Source organism: Protopterus annectens, chromosome 5.part0 (genome assembly GCF_019279795.1).
Source record: "Protopterus annectens isolate FY-2018-M chromosome 5.part0, PAN1.0, whole genome shotgun sequence".
NCBI lineage: Eukaryota > Metazoa > Chordata > Ceratodontiformes > Protopteridae > Protopterus > Protopterus annectens.
In genome coordinates, this window is record NC_056735.1 from 514,077,973 (window position 1) to 514,093,659 (window position 15,687).

Below are 15,687 nucleotides of genomic sequence, written 5' to 3' on the forward strand. Positions count from 1 at the left end.
ATGAATTCCAGACTTTTTTTGCTGTGACAAACTGTGTTGAAGGCTTTAGACATGTCTAGAAATAAGGAGAAGACTATTACGCAGTTACCTCTAGCTTTATTGACACTATTTATACTGGTTGGAAGTGCAGTGTTAGTACTTTGGGAGGGATGGAAGCTGTGTTGTGTGGGGGGTAGGATTGTTCCTGGAGGAGACAGTTTAGCAATTATTTTTCAATACAATTTTCAAATATTTTGGAAAGGGGGGGGGAGTTAGTGATGTTTGTTGAATTTTCTCCAGAGAGTGGGAACACTGGATTCTTGGAATGACCTATTTATAAGGACAGAGACAGCATAGACAATGCCATTGGCTGCTACTTTAAGGCTCTCGCTTGGATGGTCTTCAGCTGAAGTAGAGTATTTGAGTATTTATTTCCATTTGTTTACCAAAAACGTCCATCTGGGCTTAATCTGGCCCATTTTCAGCAGAGGCCGGTGAAGAAAAGCTCAACAAATACAATATACCACAGCTCAAATGTTATATAACTGCAAAAAGAATAGTGCAATAAGTTTACAAGTAGACTCATACAGTAACAAGACAATGAGATGTGGTTGTACTATAATGTAGACACTGAAGACATTTAGTGGAAAACATATAGAAGCACTAAAATACTTTGATTTACTTTAAGTCAGTCAGCTAAAATGCATGCATTAAGTTAACTAAAAGGAGTACTGGGAGGAGGACAGAAATTACAATAGTTAATTTTGGGAACCAGAAAGGGATTGCTGAAAGAAGTAAAAATGTAAACAAGCTGGTTGAGGTAAGATAAGGGGGGCAGGGTATTGATACCCCACTGTTAGAGAGCAAGTGGAGGTGGAGGGTGAGACAGGGAAAAGAGGGGAGATAGGAGGAATATGAAATTAAGTGTTAGTGGAAGGACTAGAGGAAAAAAATTAATCAGGTTTAGTGCAGGAGCAGAGCCAAGTATTCCTGAGGTGATCCCTAAGTAATTGTTTAAATTAAGGAGTATTGTTGGTCTCAAGAATGTATTGATGTATGTTGTTCCAAGCTATGGACACTTTGTGTGAGAAAAGATAGTTCCTGTAACTGTTATTTGACTTACTGACCTTCAGAAATAATTTGTTGGAAGACTTGGTGTTCTACTACTAGAATAGGGTTGAGATAGTTTGCTAATAGATGGACAATTTTCCGGGTAAAATATGCTAGAATTAGTTAATACAAGTTAGTTATAGGTTACTAGGTAGGGGAGTTCCAACCAACTGAGTTGATGTAAAGTGATGCATTAATGGGTTTTAGAGGGTTGGCTGGCTGCAAATTTGGTTCCTTTATTGTACCAGGATTCAAGTTTAGGAAAATCACATTTTCTTAAGTTAGTAAAGATAGATGAGGCATATGAGAGGGTGGATAGGAGATGTGTTCTACTAATGGTGTATCTACTGGAATCAGTTAGGAAGGACTTTATTTTGTACAAGGATCCTAATTTGATGTGCATTTTCTTAACGACTTGGGCAACATGCATGTTGAATTTAAGGTCCATGTCTAAATTGACTCCTAGAAGATTTGTGGAATCAACAGGCTCAAAACATGTAATTGAATGATTGAATGATGAATGGTGTAGGGTCTAATGTATTTTTTACTGCTGGGCAAAAGCATTAGTTTAGTTTTGGATGGATTGAGGATCAACAGTGAATTATTAAGTTATTTTTCAATGTCCAGGAAGGCTTGCTGAGTTTTGGTGTGGAGAATGGATAAGGAAGGGGCAGAGCATATTGCAGAGGAATCTTCTGCATACTGAACTAAAGTAGCACGTTGAGCTGCTGAGTTTAGTCTATTTGCAAATATGGTGAAGAGGAGGGGTCCAAGAATCAGCAGCAGCCTTAGGTCAGCTAGTGCCCTAGGCAAAAGGGCTCCATGGCGCTCCCCCCACACCACCCAGGTGCCCCCCATCCTGGTCTACCTACACCAAATAAATACTGGAAAAGCACCCCTGCTACAACGGCACCCTAGGTGGCCGCCTAGTTGGCCTATGCCTAAGGTCGGCTATGACAAGAATGGAACCTAAAGGTACGCCAACACAGATGGGTAAGAATGATAGTTCATTTAGCCATCTAATGGCTTGTTGGCAGTTGGTTATGGAGCTAATGAACCAAGAAAGGGTAGAGTGAGAGAGGTTGAGGGAGGCTAGCTCATGAATAAGTTTATTGTGGGAGACTGTGTTGAAGGCCTTAGATAAGTCCAGAAAAATGGAGGAGGTAAGTTTGTTTAATAGCAATTTTATATAGGATATTGGCACAGTTTTGAAGGTAAAACTGGATGTGGTGATATGTAGCTGTTGGGCAGGGTGGGGATTAGATGTTGGGGAATCCTTGAAATAAATAAATAAGAGTTGAATTCTATTGCAGTTTCAAGTGGTAAGTTATTGGGAGAGGGGTTAGGGTTGAATTTTTGGCAGGGATGTAAGATTTCTTTAATGGCTGATCAGAATGCTTTAGGGTAGTGTTTACTATTGCTCTGAATGTTTCTATAGTACAGTTTTTTTTGTCTTCATTTATTTGCTTTTTAGTATAATACATTTATATACATATATGTGTGTGTGTGTGTGAGTGTGTGTATGTATGTATATGCATATTTATACATATATACACACACACACTATATATATATATAACGTATATGAGATATATATATATATATATATATATATATTATCAGCAGATGGTACTCCATTGGTGATGAGTAATACAAATTGGGATAAATGTTTACAATATGACAAAAAGGAATACAAGAATGTCATTACTTCATATTAGGTGGGAGGCTTAGAGTTTTTGTTTATGGAGATACTGGAAGAAAGCATAGAAAGTGTTCATCCAGGTGTAGCGAATGAGCAAAGCCAGAATTCAGCTAGAAATTATTTTAACGTAGATTTTAAGTGAGCAGAAGTTAGATATGTTCCCCAGGGTAAGTGGGACTGAGTTCCAGGATCTGGGAATGCAAATTGAGTACAGGGCATTTCCTGCAGAGTTCCCAGGTTTATAGAGAGAAGTTTTTTCCTTATACAATCATTTTGGTCTGCTGAGATAATACTTATAAGCAATGTTGCTTAGCACTGGGTATTCTGAATGCTTATATGGGGGATCTCTTCCTCCTATCTTCTTATATCAAGAGTCACAAGTAGCTGAGTATATGTGAAATGGTGGAGTAACTCAAACCAATGTAATTGTTTTAGGGTGGAACAGTTGGCTCGATAAGGTTTGTTAGCAGTGAAATTTGCAGTTTTGTTGCAACACTGTTTTAGCCTAGTTCTTAGTATAGCTTGAAGATTGGTCAGCATTGGAGAGCCATAGAAGAGTGAGGTAGGCAGCAGTCAGAATTATTTTGGTGCATTAGTAAAAATGTTTTTAGTACGGTATGCCATTCCTAGTTTCTGGTGTTTTTTTTTTTTTTTTTTAGTTGTATGTTGAATTTGTAGATCAAATTTAAGGCTGTCATCTTTTAACATCCCTAACAGTTTAGTGCATGGACCCACTTCTAATACTGTATTATCGAAGAAGATAATTTTAAAGTGCTTATAGTGCACTTAATAACATGGCAGAGCAGCAAACTGATGGCAGTAAAAAGTCCAAATGCACAGTCTTAAAAAGTGATATCACACAGCCCTCACTGACTTTAAGAGATTATTTCTACAACAGCAAACGAGATATGGAAACATATCATGTCCTGTACCTTACCGTTTTCTGTATCTGACACAGTTACAGAACATACTTGTTTCAGTCCATAAGAAAAGAAAAATGGTACATCACAGAAATGCAGCCAATAGGAAGCGAATCAAACATCCGCTGGCAACCTTGAGAAGCAATAACATTTCAAATGCGATGTAAAGAAAAAAGTAACCCACAAATATGTATTCCTTGAGTAGAAGCATAAAATCAAACAATACCAGAATGGTTCAGCATTGCTGCTATACCTTTATAATGTGCGCAGTGTACCACCATTCTTATCTGTAAATTCCCAACACACAAATGAAAACATGAACTAAAAGGTTTGTACTGTTCAAGTACAGCAACTTTCATGCTGCATAGTGAAACAGTTCATCTGAAGCCTGGGATACAAAACTCACATTTAACAAACAACCTTGATCATAAATATCCTGAATGCCACTCCTAGGCAATCATGAATGAAAAAATAGAGAGAGTCGGCATGAATGACGATGGTCAGATATGCTGACCTTACCTTTTCTTATTCCAGCATAGCTGCTACTTAGCCCACTGCGCTTCTTGCGGTGTCGGTATAGCCAGATGCTAAAAACCATCAGAATAATCCAGCAGGCAGCGCCTATGCCAGCAATGAATGCCGGCTGCTTAACCACATCAGAAATCTGCTGGGCCAGGCTGACATCTGACGAGTACGGGTTTCCACTGGAATCTGAAAACATAAGCGTAAATGAAAGTGATCATCATCATTACAAGGAAACTGTCTCAGACATTTTGTTTTATTCAAGGGCAACTCCTTGTTAGAGAAGGCTACAGTCAACAAATATATATTTTTTCAGTTAAAGTGATTCATTTTTTGCACATTCAGAAAAAAAGAATTCAGTCTTGTGATGCATAGATGAGTTTCAGAATTTGAGCGGTTGTTTTTTGCTATTCTTTAATCACAGTTTGAAGTTTTAGGTTATTTCCTTACTGCTCTGCCCTGAATGGTTCTTTTGTCGACATGTGCTCATTGTTTGTGTACAAGATTTTAATATTTCTGTAGCTGAACCTTTGGACTTTATGGGGATCGATCATAACTGTCATTTATCATATTTCTAGTAATATATGTAAACTAAATTGCATGGGGAATTCTACAGGTTCACCTGAATGATAGGTATATACACATAATGGAGAGGTCTGTGTACACATGTAAGATGCAGACAGGACTGCAGACCATACATAACACATCATGTGTTACGGGTAGTGCTGAATATGCAATGCAGCCCTGGTTGATGATGCTGACATGCAACGCAAAGATCATGCAGGAATTGGCCTATAACGCAGCCAATACTGAAACTGAAAACACAGTGGAGCATTTATTCAGATTGCTAAAAGAACACGTCTACATGTCATGACGGACAGTGTAATACAGTCTAGCCATACAGGGCAAGACTGTAAAAAAAACTAGTGCCCAGCCACCATGGCTAAAACGCAAAAACTTTAATAAAATACACACCAACAAATCAAATAAACGCAATGGTAAGTGCTTTCACGATATAACTATCACTTCATCAGACACCTCACATGTCAATCAAACAATTTAAATACACTTCAATTCATGACATCATTTCCTGACTTAATCGCTTAAACAATATATAATATAATGCCATATATAAATATATTTAGAAATCATAAAATGAAACATACCATAAAACTATACTATACATAGAATGCTTTAGCAAAGCAAATTATAGATGAAGGAGATCATATTATAGATGGAGATTATCACCGGTTTAAGTTTCTAGTATTCGAAATGTTGGAAAAAAATATTAGGGATGGGGATCAGAAAAATAAAACTGAGATGAGGGAGTTAGCCTGGATACTTTCTTTGCAGGCAGATCACCCCCCCCGGTTTAAATAGAGTAGCCTCCTTGAAACCAGCCTTATTAGCTCGTCCTCTTTCACATTAGGTTTTTATAGATCTGCATATACCATATATAGTATAGTTTTATGGTATGTTTAATTTTATAACTTCTAAATATATTTATATTTACATATTTTTTATATATTACATTATATTATATGTTTTTTAAGTGCATTGTGTGGCATAGTAGTCACTGTCCTATGACAGACACTGAGAACGGGTTTGTTTAAGAAATAATAAACTTCCTATCTGAACTTGAAGGGCAAACAATTTATAACTTCTGCAGGTGATGTGTTCAATTTTTTAAATGTATACTTCTCCACTATTCCTAATTCTGGTTCAGATTTTGTTGTTTTTCTTGCAATGCTTATGATTTTGTGACAAAACTCTTAGAGATCGCCTCATTACAATGACATTATTAGATACTTATCTTTTAAGTGCAACAAGGGTGATATGTACATTACATATGATTTAGGTCTGAAAATGTAGTGTCTTCCTAAGATTCAGTTAAAGAGCATTTCTTAGAAAGCAGTTTAAAAATGAAACTGGACATAATGGAAAATCTGTGAATTTTGAGTATTTAACAATGCCTAACTTTTACACTAAATTTGATCATGTTAGCAATGAGCAATCAGTAGATATGACTTTTACAGAAAAAAGTGCTTATGGAAAGGGCATATTTATTTCTTTTCCGAATTACTCTGGAGGTTTTTCAATATCCTATTAAAACTGTTAACTTATAGTGCATTCTGCGTGATTATTTTCATTAAGAGTCTGGATTTGTGCAGGTGTGGTGTAGATTGGGGCGTGCACTATATAGAAATGCAATGTTTTCACAAGCTACAATTACTGATATTTTTAAACATGCCATGGTTTAAAAAGCAGGCTACTCAGCAAATATTTTTGCTGACTTATTTGAAAAAAAAAAAATCACAGAGCTGCAGAATGAAAAAGAGCAGCCTAAGCTATGTGAATGCAGTCTGCAAAGATCAATACTAACGTTAAGGGCAATGTTTTATTTACAGACACAAGGATTCTGTGCAAATTAGCACAAAAATAATAATTAATTCATTTTTTCTGCATCTGTCAAACAATGACAAAATGTTAGCTCAAGACAAAAAAATATGTAACATTAGTGGACTTTTATTCACGTCCCATAACATGTTTTACATTAGTAAAATTTCAGCAAGTAATAGAAAGAGATACAAATAATTAGGATGCTTTGCAAAGCAGCAAGCCATGCAGTTTGTTTACTTAGTAAATAAAAGCCTGCATATACATTCTTGTTTACCATTTTAATGAATAATACTTCTCCCACTGTATGCTGTCAGAATGTTATTCTGCACCATGATAATTGTGCATGCCTTTTTTTTATCTAATGCCAAAATCAATCAGATGAAATTAGCAGCATAAAAAAAGCTGATGACATAGAAAAACAAGTTACTGGTTTGGCAAACAGCAGACACTTGTATACTTCTACCTTGCCTATTGCTAAACGAGGCTCTGTGGAATATGCCTAGTTACCAGTTTTATACTGCTGGAAAGCATTACAATCATCTTAAGGCTGATGCAATTAATGCATGCCACCCCTGTCTTCAATCATGAAACACAGGGACGTTGGTGGGCTTCCATAAAGGTAAACCAGCATAATTCCAGTTATTCCTTAAAATAATCAATACAGTCAAGGAAAAAAAATGGTGTGTAGCCTGACTGAGTGGGTGAAGACAAAGAGCGGCACATGAGCTAACCTTGTTGGCTTGCTTCACTACTGTGCCTTTGGCTCATATTTCTGCCTCACAAATCCAACACCAAGGGTTCAATCCAGACCTCTTTGTGTCTGGGTGGAGTTAGCAAGTCTTCCCATGTTTCTATGGCTCTCCTCTGGGTACTGTAATCTCTTCCTGCCTCCTAATTAAATCAATAAAACTGACCTCAACACCCCCCCCACCCACCCACACACACACACACACACACACACACACACACACACACACACACACACACAACGGCTATCAATCTATATCTATTTATCTACACAAACACACACATATATAAAATATGATACAGATAGCCATTTTGATAAATATGTATTCTGCAACATCCCATCTTATGGCCATAAACAGATCTAAGAAACGCAAGTCCACTTACTTGATTAACAAATTATATATAATTAATTGTCAACATTCACTGATCTCCTGTAATTACTTTTTAAACTTTTGTAATTCTGGGACTCTCAGTTACGAATGTCAAACATGTAATTGGGAGCTGTGTGTGTCTGTATGTATGTATGTGTGTATGTACATATATATATATATATATATATATATACACACACACACACACACACACACATATATATATATATATATAAAGAGTGAAACAGGGATCAAATGTGTGTGTGTACAAACATGCATACATACACACACACACACACACACACACACACACACACACACACATACACTTCATTAATAACTTGATAATGACTGCTCTGGCTTTCAAGATAAATATTACATTTGCATGAAGTTAATTACCATCATCTAGGACATCTGCATATGTGTGAAATACAGGTCGTAACAGTTTATAGCTTTACTGCTTTCAACCTAAGTAGGTCTACCGGCTGAGGCCTAAGGCATAACTACTGTGTGCGCGTGTGTGTTTGAATATATATTAAAAAGACGAATTGCTCCACTAAAATTCCAAAACTCAAGGAAAACAAAAGATGAAACGCTGCCATCTACTGGCTATTTGACAAAAAAGCATTCTATTAAAATACAGTCTGTGATGGTCAGTTTCACTGATTCCATATTCTCCAAAAATGCCATAACATAAGAAAAATATGACAAAGATTACATCTGTAATTCAAACTAAAATTGAAAACTTTAAAATGACAGTAGTACATATTAGCAAAACTGTTACCTAACATCTTAATATGTGACTGCAGCTGTAACCTGAACATTTTTTAACTGAACGCATGTAATCACTAGAAACCTCACTGTTTTATAAATGATATCCATCTAATTAAGAGTTAAGAAAGACCTGTGTGGAATCTGTAAACATGATTAAGCACTGCAAAAAACAGCACTGATGATTCAAAACATATGCATGATAACTGGTGAATCTGGGAATTTTGAGGCAATGTTACAACTGTCTCATGTACACGGACAACCCTCTCCTCCTCCAAACAGGTTCAAATATATGTGAGAGATGCAACTATTTAGCCAAACTGGAGGCTGAGCTCTCTCATCTCAAAACTGGTGTAACCAGTCAGGAGGAGAAGGTAACCTCACACAACACAATTCCATTATCACATAGTCCCACCACATCAGCGAACCAAACACATAAATACACAAAAACATACTCAGAGGCTCTAAATAAAAATCTACCTAAGCAACAGAGACCTCCAAAGCAGACATCCAAGCAAACGCTACCTCAAAACAAAACACACACAACACATAACCCACAAAGTCAGTGTGCCAAGCAGCCACAGCCCTTAAGGCTGAATAACACACCTGATACTCTTGTAATAGGTGACAATATTGTTAGACACACTGACACCCCGCTCACCAGGCTGAATAAAGAGAAAGTCACGGTGAGCTGCCTGTCGGGTGCTAGGATCCGCCACATAACGCAAGCACTCAGGTCACTCCAAAGCAAATACAAATATGACTCAGTCATTGTACATGCTGGTGTGAATGACCTGAGACGTACCTCCCTGGACTACATGAAAAGAGACATAGTGGAGCTCTCTGATCATGTAGCCCAGGCTGGTATGACCCTGACCTTGAGCAGCATCTTACCCTCACCTAGAATGATGCCACAGTACAAAGACAAAATGATCGATTTTAACAATTGGCTAAAATTCTGGTGTCATTCAAAGGGGATCCAGTGTCTGTCAGCCTGGGATGACATGCTCGACAAGCCACGTTGCTTCGCTAGGGACAGCTTGCACCTGTCACCACTGGGCTTTCAGATATTGGCAAAGGCTCTTGCCACCCCCATAGTGCCTTTTTTAGGCAAGGCTCAAAAGTCAAACCCACCCCCATAGACAGCACAAGGAACAAGAAACTAAGAGTAATGCTGCTAAACGCCAGAAGTCTTAACCTCAAGATGCACGCACTTAAAGCTCTCCTCAGTATGGAGAACATCGATATCTGTGCAGTGACAGAAACCTGGTTCAAGGCTCCAGAGAGCACCCCAGCACTACCAGGCTATACCTCCTATCATGCTTTTCGGCCCCAAAACCCGGACCGAAAAACAAAAGGAGGGGGAGTTTCCATATTTATCAAGGATATCCACACCTCCAGGTTAGTGGCATTGCACGAAGTATCGGAGACCATCCATGTGCAACTAACAGTGGGCAAGACTGCTTTTCAGTTTATAGCATCCTACAGACCACCCTCTCAAAGTCAGGAATCCCACTCTGCTTTCCTGAAAACATTAGAGAACATGAAGATCTCTCCGAACACCATTATACTGGGCGACTTCAACTACCCAAACATTGACTGGGAGCACTACTCAAGCCCCAGCACCTTAGCCCAAAAGTTCCTGGAAATTATAAACTCAAATGCTATGGAACAACTAGTCACCACTCCCACAAGAGGGGACAACATACTAGACCTGATCATTACCAACATGGGGACTCTATGCTCCACACCAGAAGTATATCCCTCATTGGTAAGATCAGACCATAAATTAATTTCACTGGATGTCCACATCCCGACCCCACCCCCAGCCCAGAAAACCACAGTGAAAAACATCTCAAAAGCGAACTTCTCACTTCTCAAAACCGAAGTGGAATCCTTCAAGGCCCCAGGGCCAGTGGAAACTATGGCCCAAACTGCAGAATCTTATATAAACGCATTCTATGGACATCTCCAGGAATGCATGGATCATGCTATCCCAAACAAAACCAAGACCCAATCATCCAAAGGCAGGCGTCCAATCTGGTGGACCCCTGCCATAAATAAACTGTACAACAGAAGGAGGAAGCTACTACATGATAGAGCAAAATCCCTTATAGGGAAGGCATCTCTGATCAGTACTAGCAAAAAATTACGATCCCTCATAAAATCCTCCAAGGCCAGCTTCGAGAGAAAAATTGCACAGGACACCAAAGACAATCATAAGGCTTTTTTCAGTTATGTTAGAAACCTGGGATGCAACTCCCAGACTTGTTCTGAGTTGATTCTAAACGACAAAAAATATACTGAACCCACAGACATCGCCAATATCCTGGCAGACAGGTTCAGTGCAAACTTCTCCACCCCTCCCCCCCAAAAGAGCAAGTATCTATCCCGGCAGAGGGCTGCCTCCCAAACATCTCTGATGCTCAGGTGAAGGCTGCCCTTTCCAAAGCAAAAAACACTGCTTCCATGGGACCAGATGGTGTCCCAGGTTGCGTCCTACATGAACTCCAAGAGGAACTAATCCCTCAAATAAAACAGCTATACAATCTCAGCCTCACTACAGGATATGTGCCCACAGAATGGCGTACAGCAACAGTGGTCCCACTCCACAAAGGTGGAGCCTCTACGGACCCTGGAAACTATCGCCCCGTAAGCCTGACTAGCTTAGTCTGCAAGGCTATGGAGAGGATCATCATGGAGCTCATAAACAAAGACATTGGGGACCTACAGACACTAGATCCTACCCAGTTCGGCTTTGTCAAGGGCAGATCCTGCCTTTTAAACCTGGCTGACTTCTTCGAAACAGTCACCAAAGCCATAGATGAAGGGAAGGTAGTCCACACAGCCTATCTGGACCTTGCAAAGGTATTTGACACAGTACCCCACTCGGGCATCATAGATAAGCTATCCAGCTTAAATATAAACCCCTATGTCACAAGATGGGTCGCAAACTGGCTCAAAGACAGAATCCACAGAGTGAGAGTTGCTGGAGCCATGTCAGACTCGAAACCGGTCACAAGTGGCGTCCCACAGGGTTCTGTCCTGGGACCACTCTTGTTCGTTATATACTTTTCCGAGGTACAGGCAAACGTGGGAGGACTATGGCTCAGCAAGTTCGCAGACGACTGCAAACTGGGCGCCATAACCAACTCTCCAGCTGACACAAACATCCTTCAAAAAGGTCTCACAGAGACAGATAACTGGTGCCAGCACCATGGTTTAAATCCAAATGCCAAAAAATGTATAGTCATACCCTTTGGCAAAAACTATGTGCCCACAAATCACCACATAGGCGGAAACCCATTAAGTACAGAGAAAGTTATTAGGGACCTGGGGACGCAAGTTGTTAGCAATCTCTCCTTTGAAAACCACATTGCCAAAGTGGTTAGAAAGACCTTCTACATAGCCCACCTCATCACGAAGGGTTTCACATCTAGATCAAGAGAGGTAATCGTGCCCCTTTATTCATCCCTCATCAGGCCCATCATAGAATACAATGCCCCTTTTGGGATGTACCTTACCCGACACTTGCAGCAATTAGAAAGACCTCAAAAGTATCTCACCAAGAGGATCAAGGATCTCAAACAGATGCCATATGCTGCTCGGTTAAAAAAACTCCAGCTCTACTCAGTTGCATACCGCCTACTTCGAGGCGATCTATGCCTGACATACAAAGCTATGTCAAATCCAGAATTAATGGACATGCTCCACCTCAGTAAATCTAAATCCCTTAGAGCCTCACGCTCGAGGGACTTGAACCTCAGCACAGAAATAAATAGAACTTGCTGGAGGGACAGGTTCATAACCCAGAGGCTCCCTTCGCTCTGGAATAGAATTCCAGTTCATGTGAGGCAGAGCACCTCACTGAATCTCTTCAAGAAAAATCTCGATAGGTGGATGGGGGATCATAGGTTTGTCCCAGGGATTACTCCCGTGTCACTATTAGACAGAGGCACAGTAAACTAAACCTTAAAAAGGGCACAGTATACTCAAATCAAGGGGTGGCGTAAGCCATACAGAATCGGGCTAGACTTATAATTGCCCCAGGGCAGATAGCCTAGTATGAACCTATGAACTCTGCATGAGATGCAATTATGATATTACAGGTGTTGTTTAGACAACACTAAAATCAAAATCATAACTGGAAATAGTACTGTGCAACAACAATTTGGTATTCGAGGACTGTGCAACATTATGCAACAATGCCAATGTTAAGATGATGGAAACACCAGTCTTCTCCCTGCACATCAACCAAAAAGTGATCTTACGTCCCAACAACAATCACAATGCAATGCCTTACAGCTTTATGATAAATCTTTGAACTCTCTTGATTACGGGGTAACTGCAAACAACCAAAATGCAGTGAATGCTGAAAAATATGGCCTTATCAATGTTCTATGCAAGAATGAGACATGATTTTTTAAACAGATTTGTGCATATTGTGTGCAATAGGGGAAAAACAACAGAGGTGTTTGTTAAGACCAAGCCTTCTACCCACACAGTCCCACTCCACATTTCTCACATAAATGATGCTATATTATAAATGGACTGGAATTACATCTAAGTCAGAATGCAATGAGATACTAACCTTTGTAACTACACTCTACCAGAGTACACAATAGTGTGTGGCATTAGCTTGCAAAGCTGTACTTCATGAGAGCATTTAACGCTAATGGCACCAGTTAAGTATTTACATTCTTTAAAGATAATTAACACATTTTTGAAACAAATGCATGTTTATTCTATGAACTGCACTATAAAATTTGTTTTACTGGTCTTTAATAGCCTGATATCATTAAGCAAAACAGCATCTTGTACTAAGCAGCAAATAGTAAAACTTCAAGCATTAATTTCCTCTGAAGCCTCTGTGTTTAGCCAAAACATCTGAAAGTAAAACTTGGAAATAATTTAACTCAACTGCAGTTGCAAACTATACAATACTTAAAGGAGCAATTATGAAACCACTTTTACAACTTTAAATGTTTTAAAATGTGTAAACTGTGAAGCCTGTTGGCAGCTATCCAAATGAAGAAAGCTACTTTATCATGAAGCTCTGGGATAATTCCTAAAAATTTACGGACAATAAATAAAATAATAATGCCCACATCATGTAAATATGCATTGTGCTTAGGCTTGCTCTGCCTTCTTTTTATCATTCTGCGTCTTAATAAAACAGCACTGTATTTCCAAAAGCATATCATGTCAGGAGTAAGGAAGTCATAATGTCCCTGTATTCCTCCCTCGTTTTAGCCAGACCAAAATGGAGAACCCCTCTGGCATGTACCTCTCTAATATTATTATCCAATTAAAAGTGCTCAAAGATTTCAGTCCAAGAAAATTGCAGCTTAAAATCAAAGTTACACTGATAGAATAAAAGACCTCTTAATACATTCTATCTGATTCAGGCACCTTCGTGGTGACCTGTGCCTGGTCTTCCACGTTCTGGGAGACTCCCACTCCACTTGATCATTTACACCTACACAAAACAAATAGCACCACAAAGACCTTAACATTCATAAACACACTTGGACCACATGCCTAGTATATACCTGTGAAAGTGCACATCCACATGGTCTTTTTATTAAACACATGCGACAACAATGAAAGTCAACATTTAATATTTTCATACTCTTATGACATTTGGTTTTATCACTATTCAAGTCTTCAGTAGTTGAAGCTGTCAATGCAATCTATATATTCATCCACTGCAGCATGGCAGTGTGAAAACTACCTTTGTCAAGTTTACTTTCAGACGCTATTCTGCTTTAGTAATTTATCTTCTACACAGCAGTTTGTTATTCTTATGTTTTTGAGTAATAAACTGTATCCACTTTTGTCATCATTATTATAGTCCTTCAATATACTGCGTGGGTGGGCTCTATGTTAAGCATTTTGCAAAATTAGAAGCCATGTCCCAAGGGGTGCACCAAAATTCTACAAAAATAAATTCCATGCATCTTGTCAATCAAAAGTATAATTGCGACACATTTGATGAACTTCACCTTACTTAAGGCAGAGGTGATAAGTTTCACAGCCCCCACGCTAAAGGATAACACTGCCCAAAATGCAGAATCCTTTACAATTGCTCTCTATGAGCATCTACAAGGATGCATGGATCGTGCCATCCCTAGCAAGACCAAGACTCACTCCCCTACGAGAAGGAAACCAGTCTGGTGAACCCCTGCCATAAACAAGTTATACAACAGAAGGAGGAAACTAGTTCAGAAAAAAAGCAAATCCCAAGAAGGAAAGACATCCCTGATCAGTATCAGTAAGAAACTAAGGTCCCTCATAAAATCATCCAAGGCTAACTTCGAAAGAAAAATAGCCAAGGATTTGAAAGATAACCACAAAGCCTTCTTTAGCAATGTCAAGAATCTAAGTGGCAACTCACAGATATGCTCTGAGCTAGTGCAAAATAGCACAAAATATACTGAACCTACTGATATTGCCAACATCCTGGCAGATAGATTCAGTGCAAACTTCATCCTCCTCTCACATTCAAAAGGGCCCACAACAATACCAGAAAAGTGTAGTGTTCCAGAAATCACAAAAGCACAGGTGAAAAAAGCCCTTTCAAAAGCCAAAAACACAGCATCAATGGGGCCAGATGGTGTCCCAGGCTGCATCTTGCACGAACTACAGAACGAGCTAACCCCCCACCTAAACACGCTGTTCAACCTCAGCCTCTCCACAGGCTATGTGCCCACAGAATAGCGCACAGCAATGGTTATTCTGCTCCACAAAGGAGGAGCCACAACCGACCCTGGTAACTATCGCCCCATAAGCCTGACTAGCCTGGTCTGCAAGGCTATGGGGTGCATCATCATGGAACTCATTAACAAAGACATTGGGAATCTCCAAACACTTGACCCAACCCAGTTCAGCTTTGTTAAGGGCAGATCATGCCTACTAAACCTGGTTGACTTCTTCGAGACAGTCATCAAGGCCATAGACAAGGGAAAGGTGGTTCACACAGCCTACCTTGATATCGCCAACGTTCAACACCATTCCTCACTTGGGTATTATAGAAAAACTCATCAGCCTGAACATAAACCCCTACATCACAAGATGGGTTGCCAACTGGCTTACAGACAGAACTCACATGGTAAGAATAGCGGGCTCCAGGTCTGACTCTAAACCAGTCACAAGTGGTGTCCCG

At 39.4% G+C, this 15,687-nt stretch overlaps 1 protein-coding gene across 3 annotated transcripts in view; it reads right to left on the bottom strand.

The window, feature by feature from the left end:
* ROBO1 (roundabout guidance receptor 1) overlaps window positions 1-15,687 on the bottom strand; it is a 1,916,411-nt gene that overhangs the window by 145,529 nt on the left and 1,755,195 nt on the right. For all 3 annotated transcript variants that reach the window (XM_044072442.1, XM_044072441.1, XM_044072443.1), the window contains one exon: window positions 4,231-4,422. In XM_044072442.1, coding sequence (XP_043928377.1) covers window positions 4,231-4,422 — 192 coding nt within the window. The remainder of the gene's footprint in view (window positions 1-4,230; window positions 4,423-15,687) is intronic.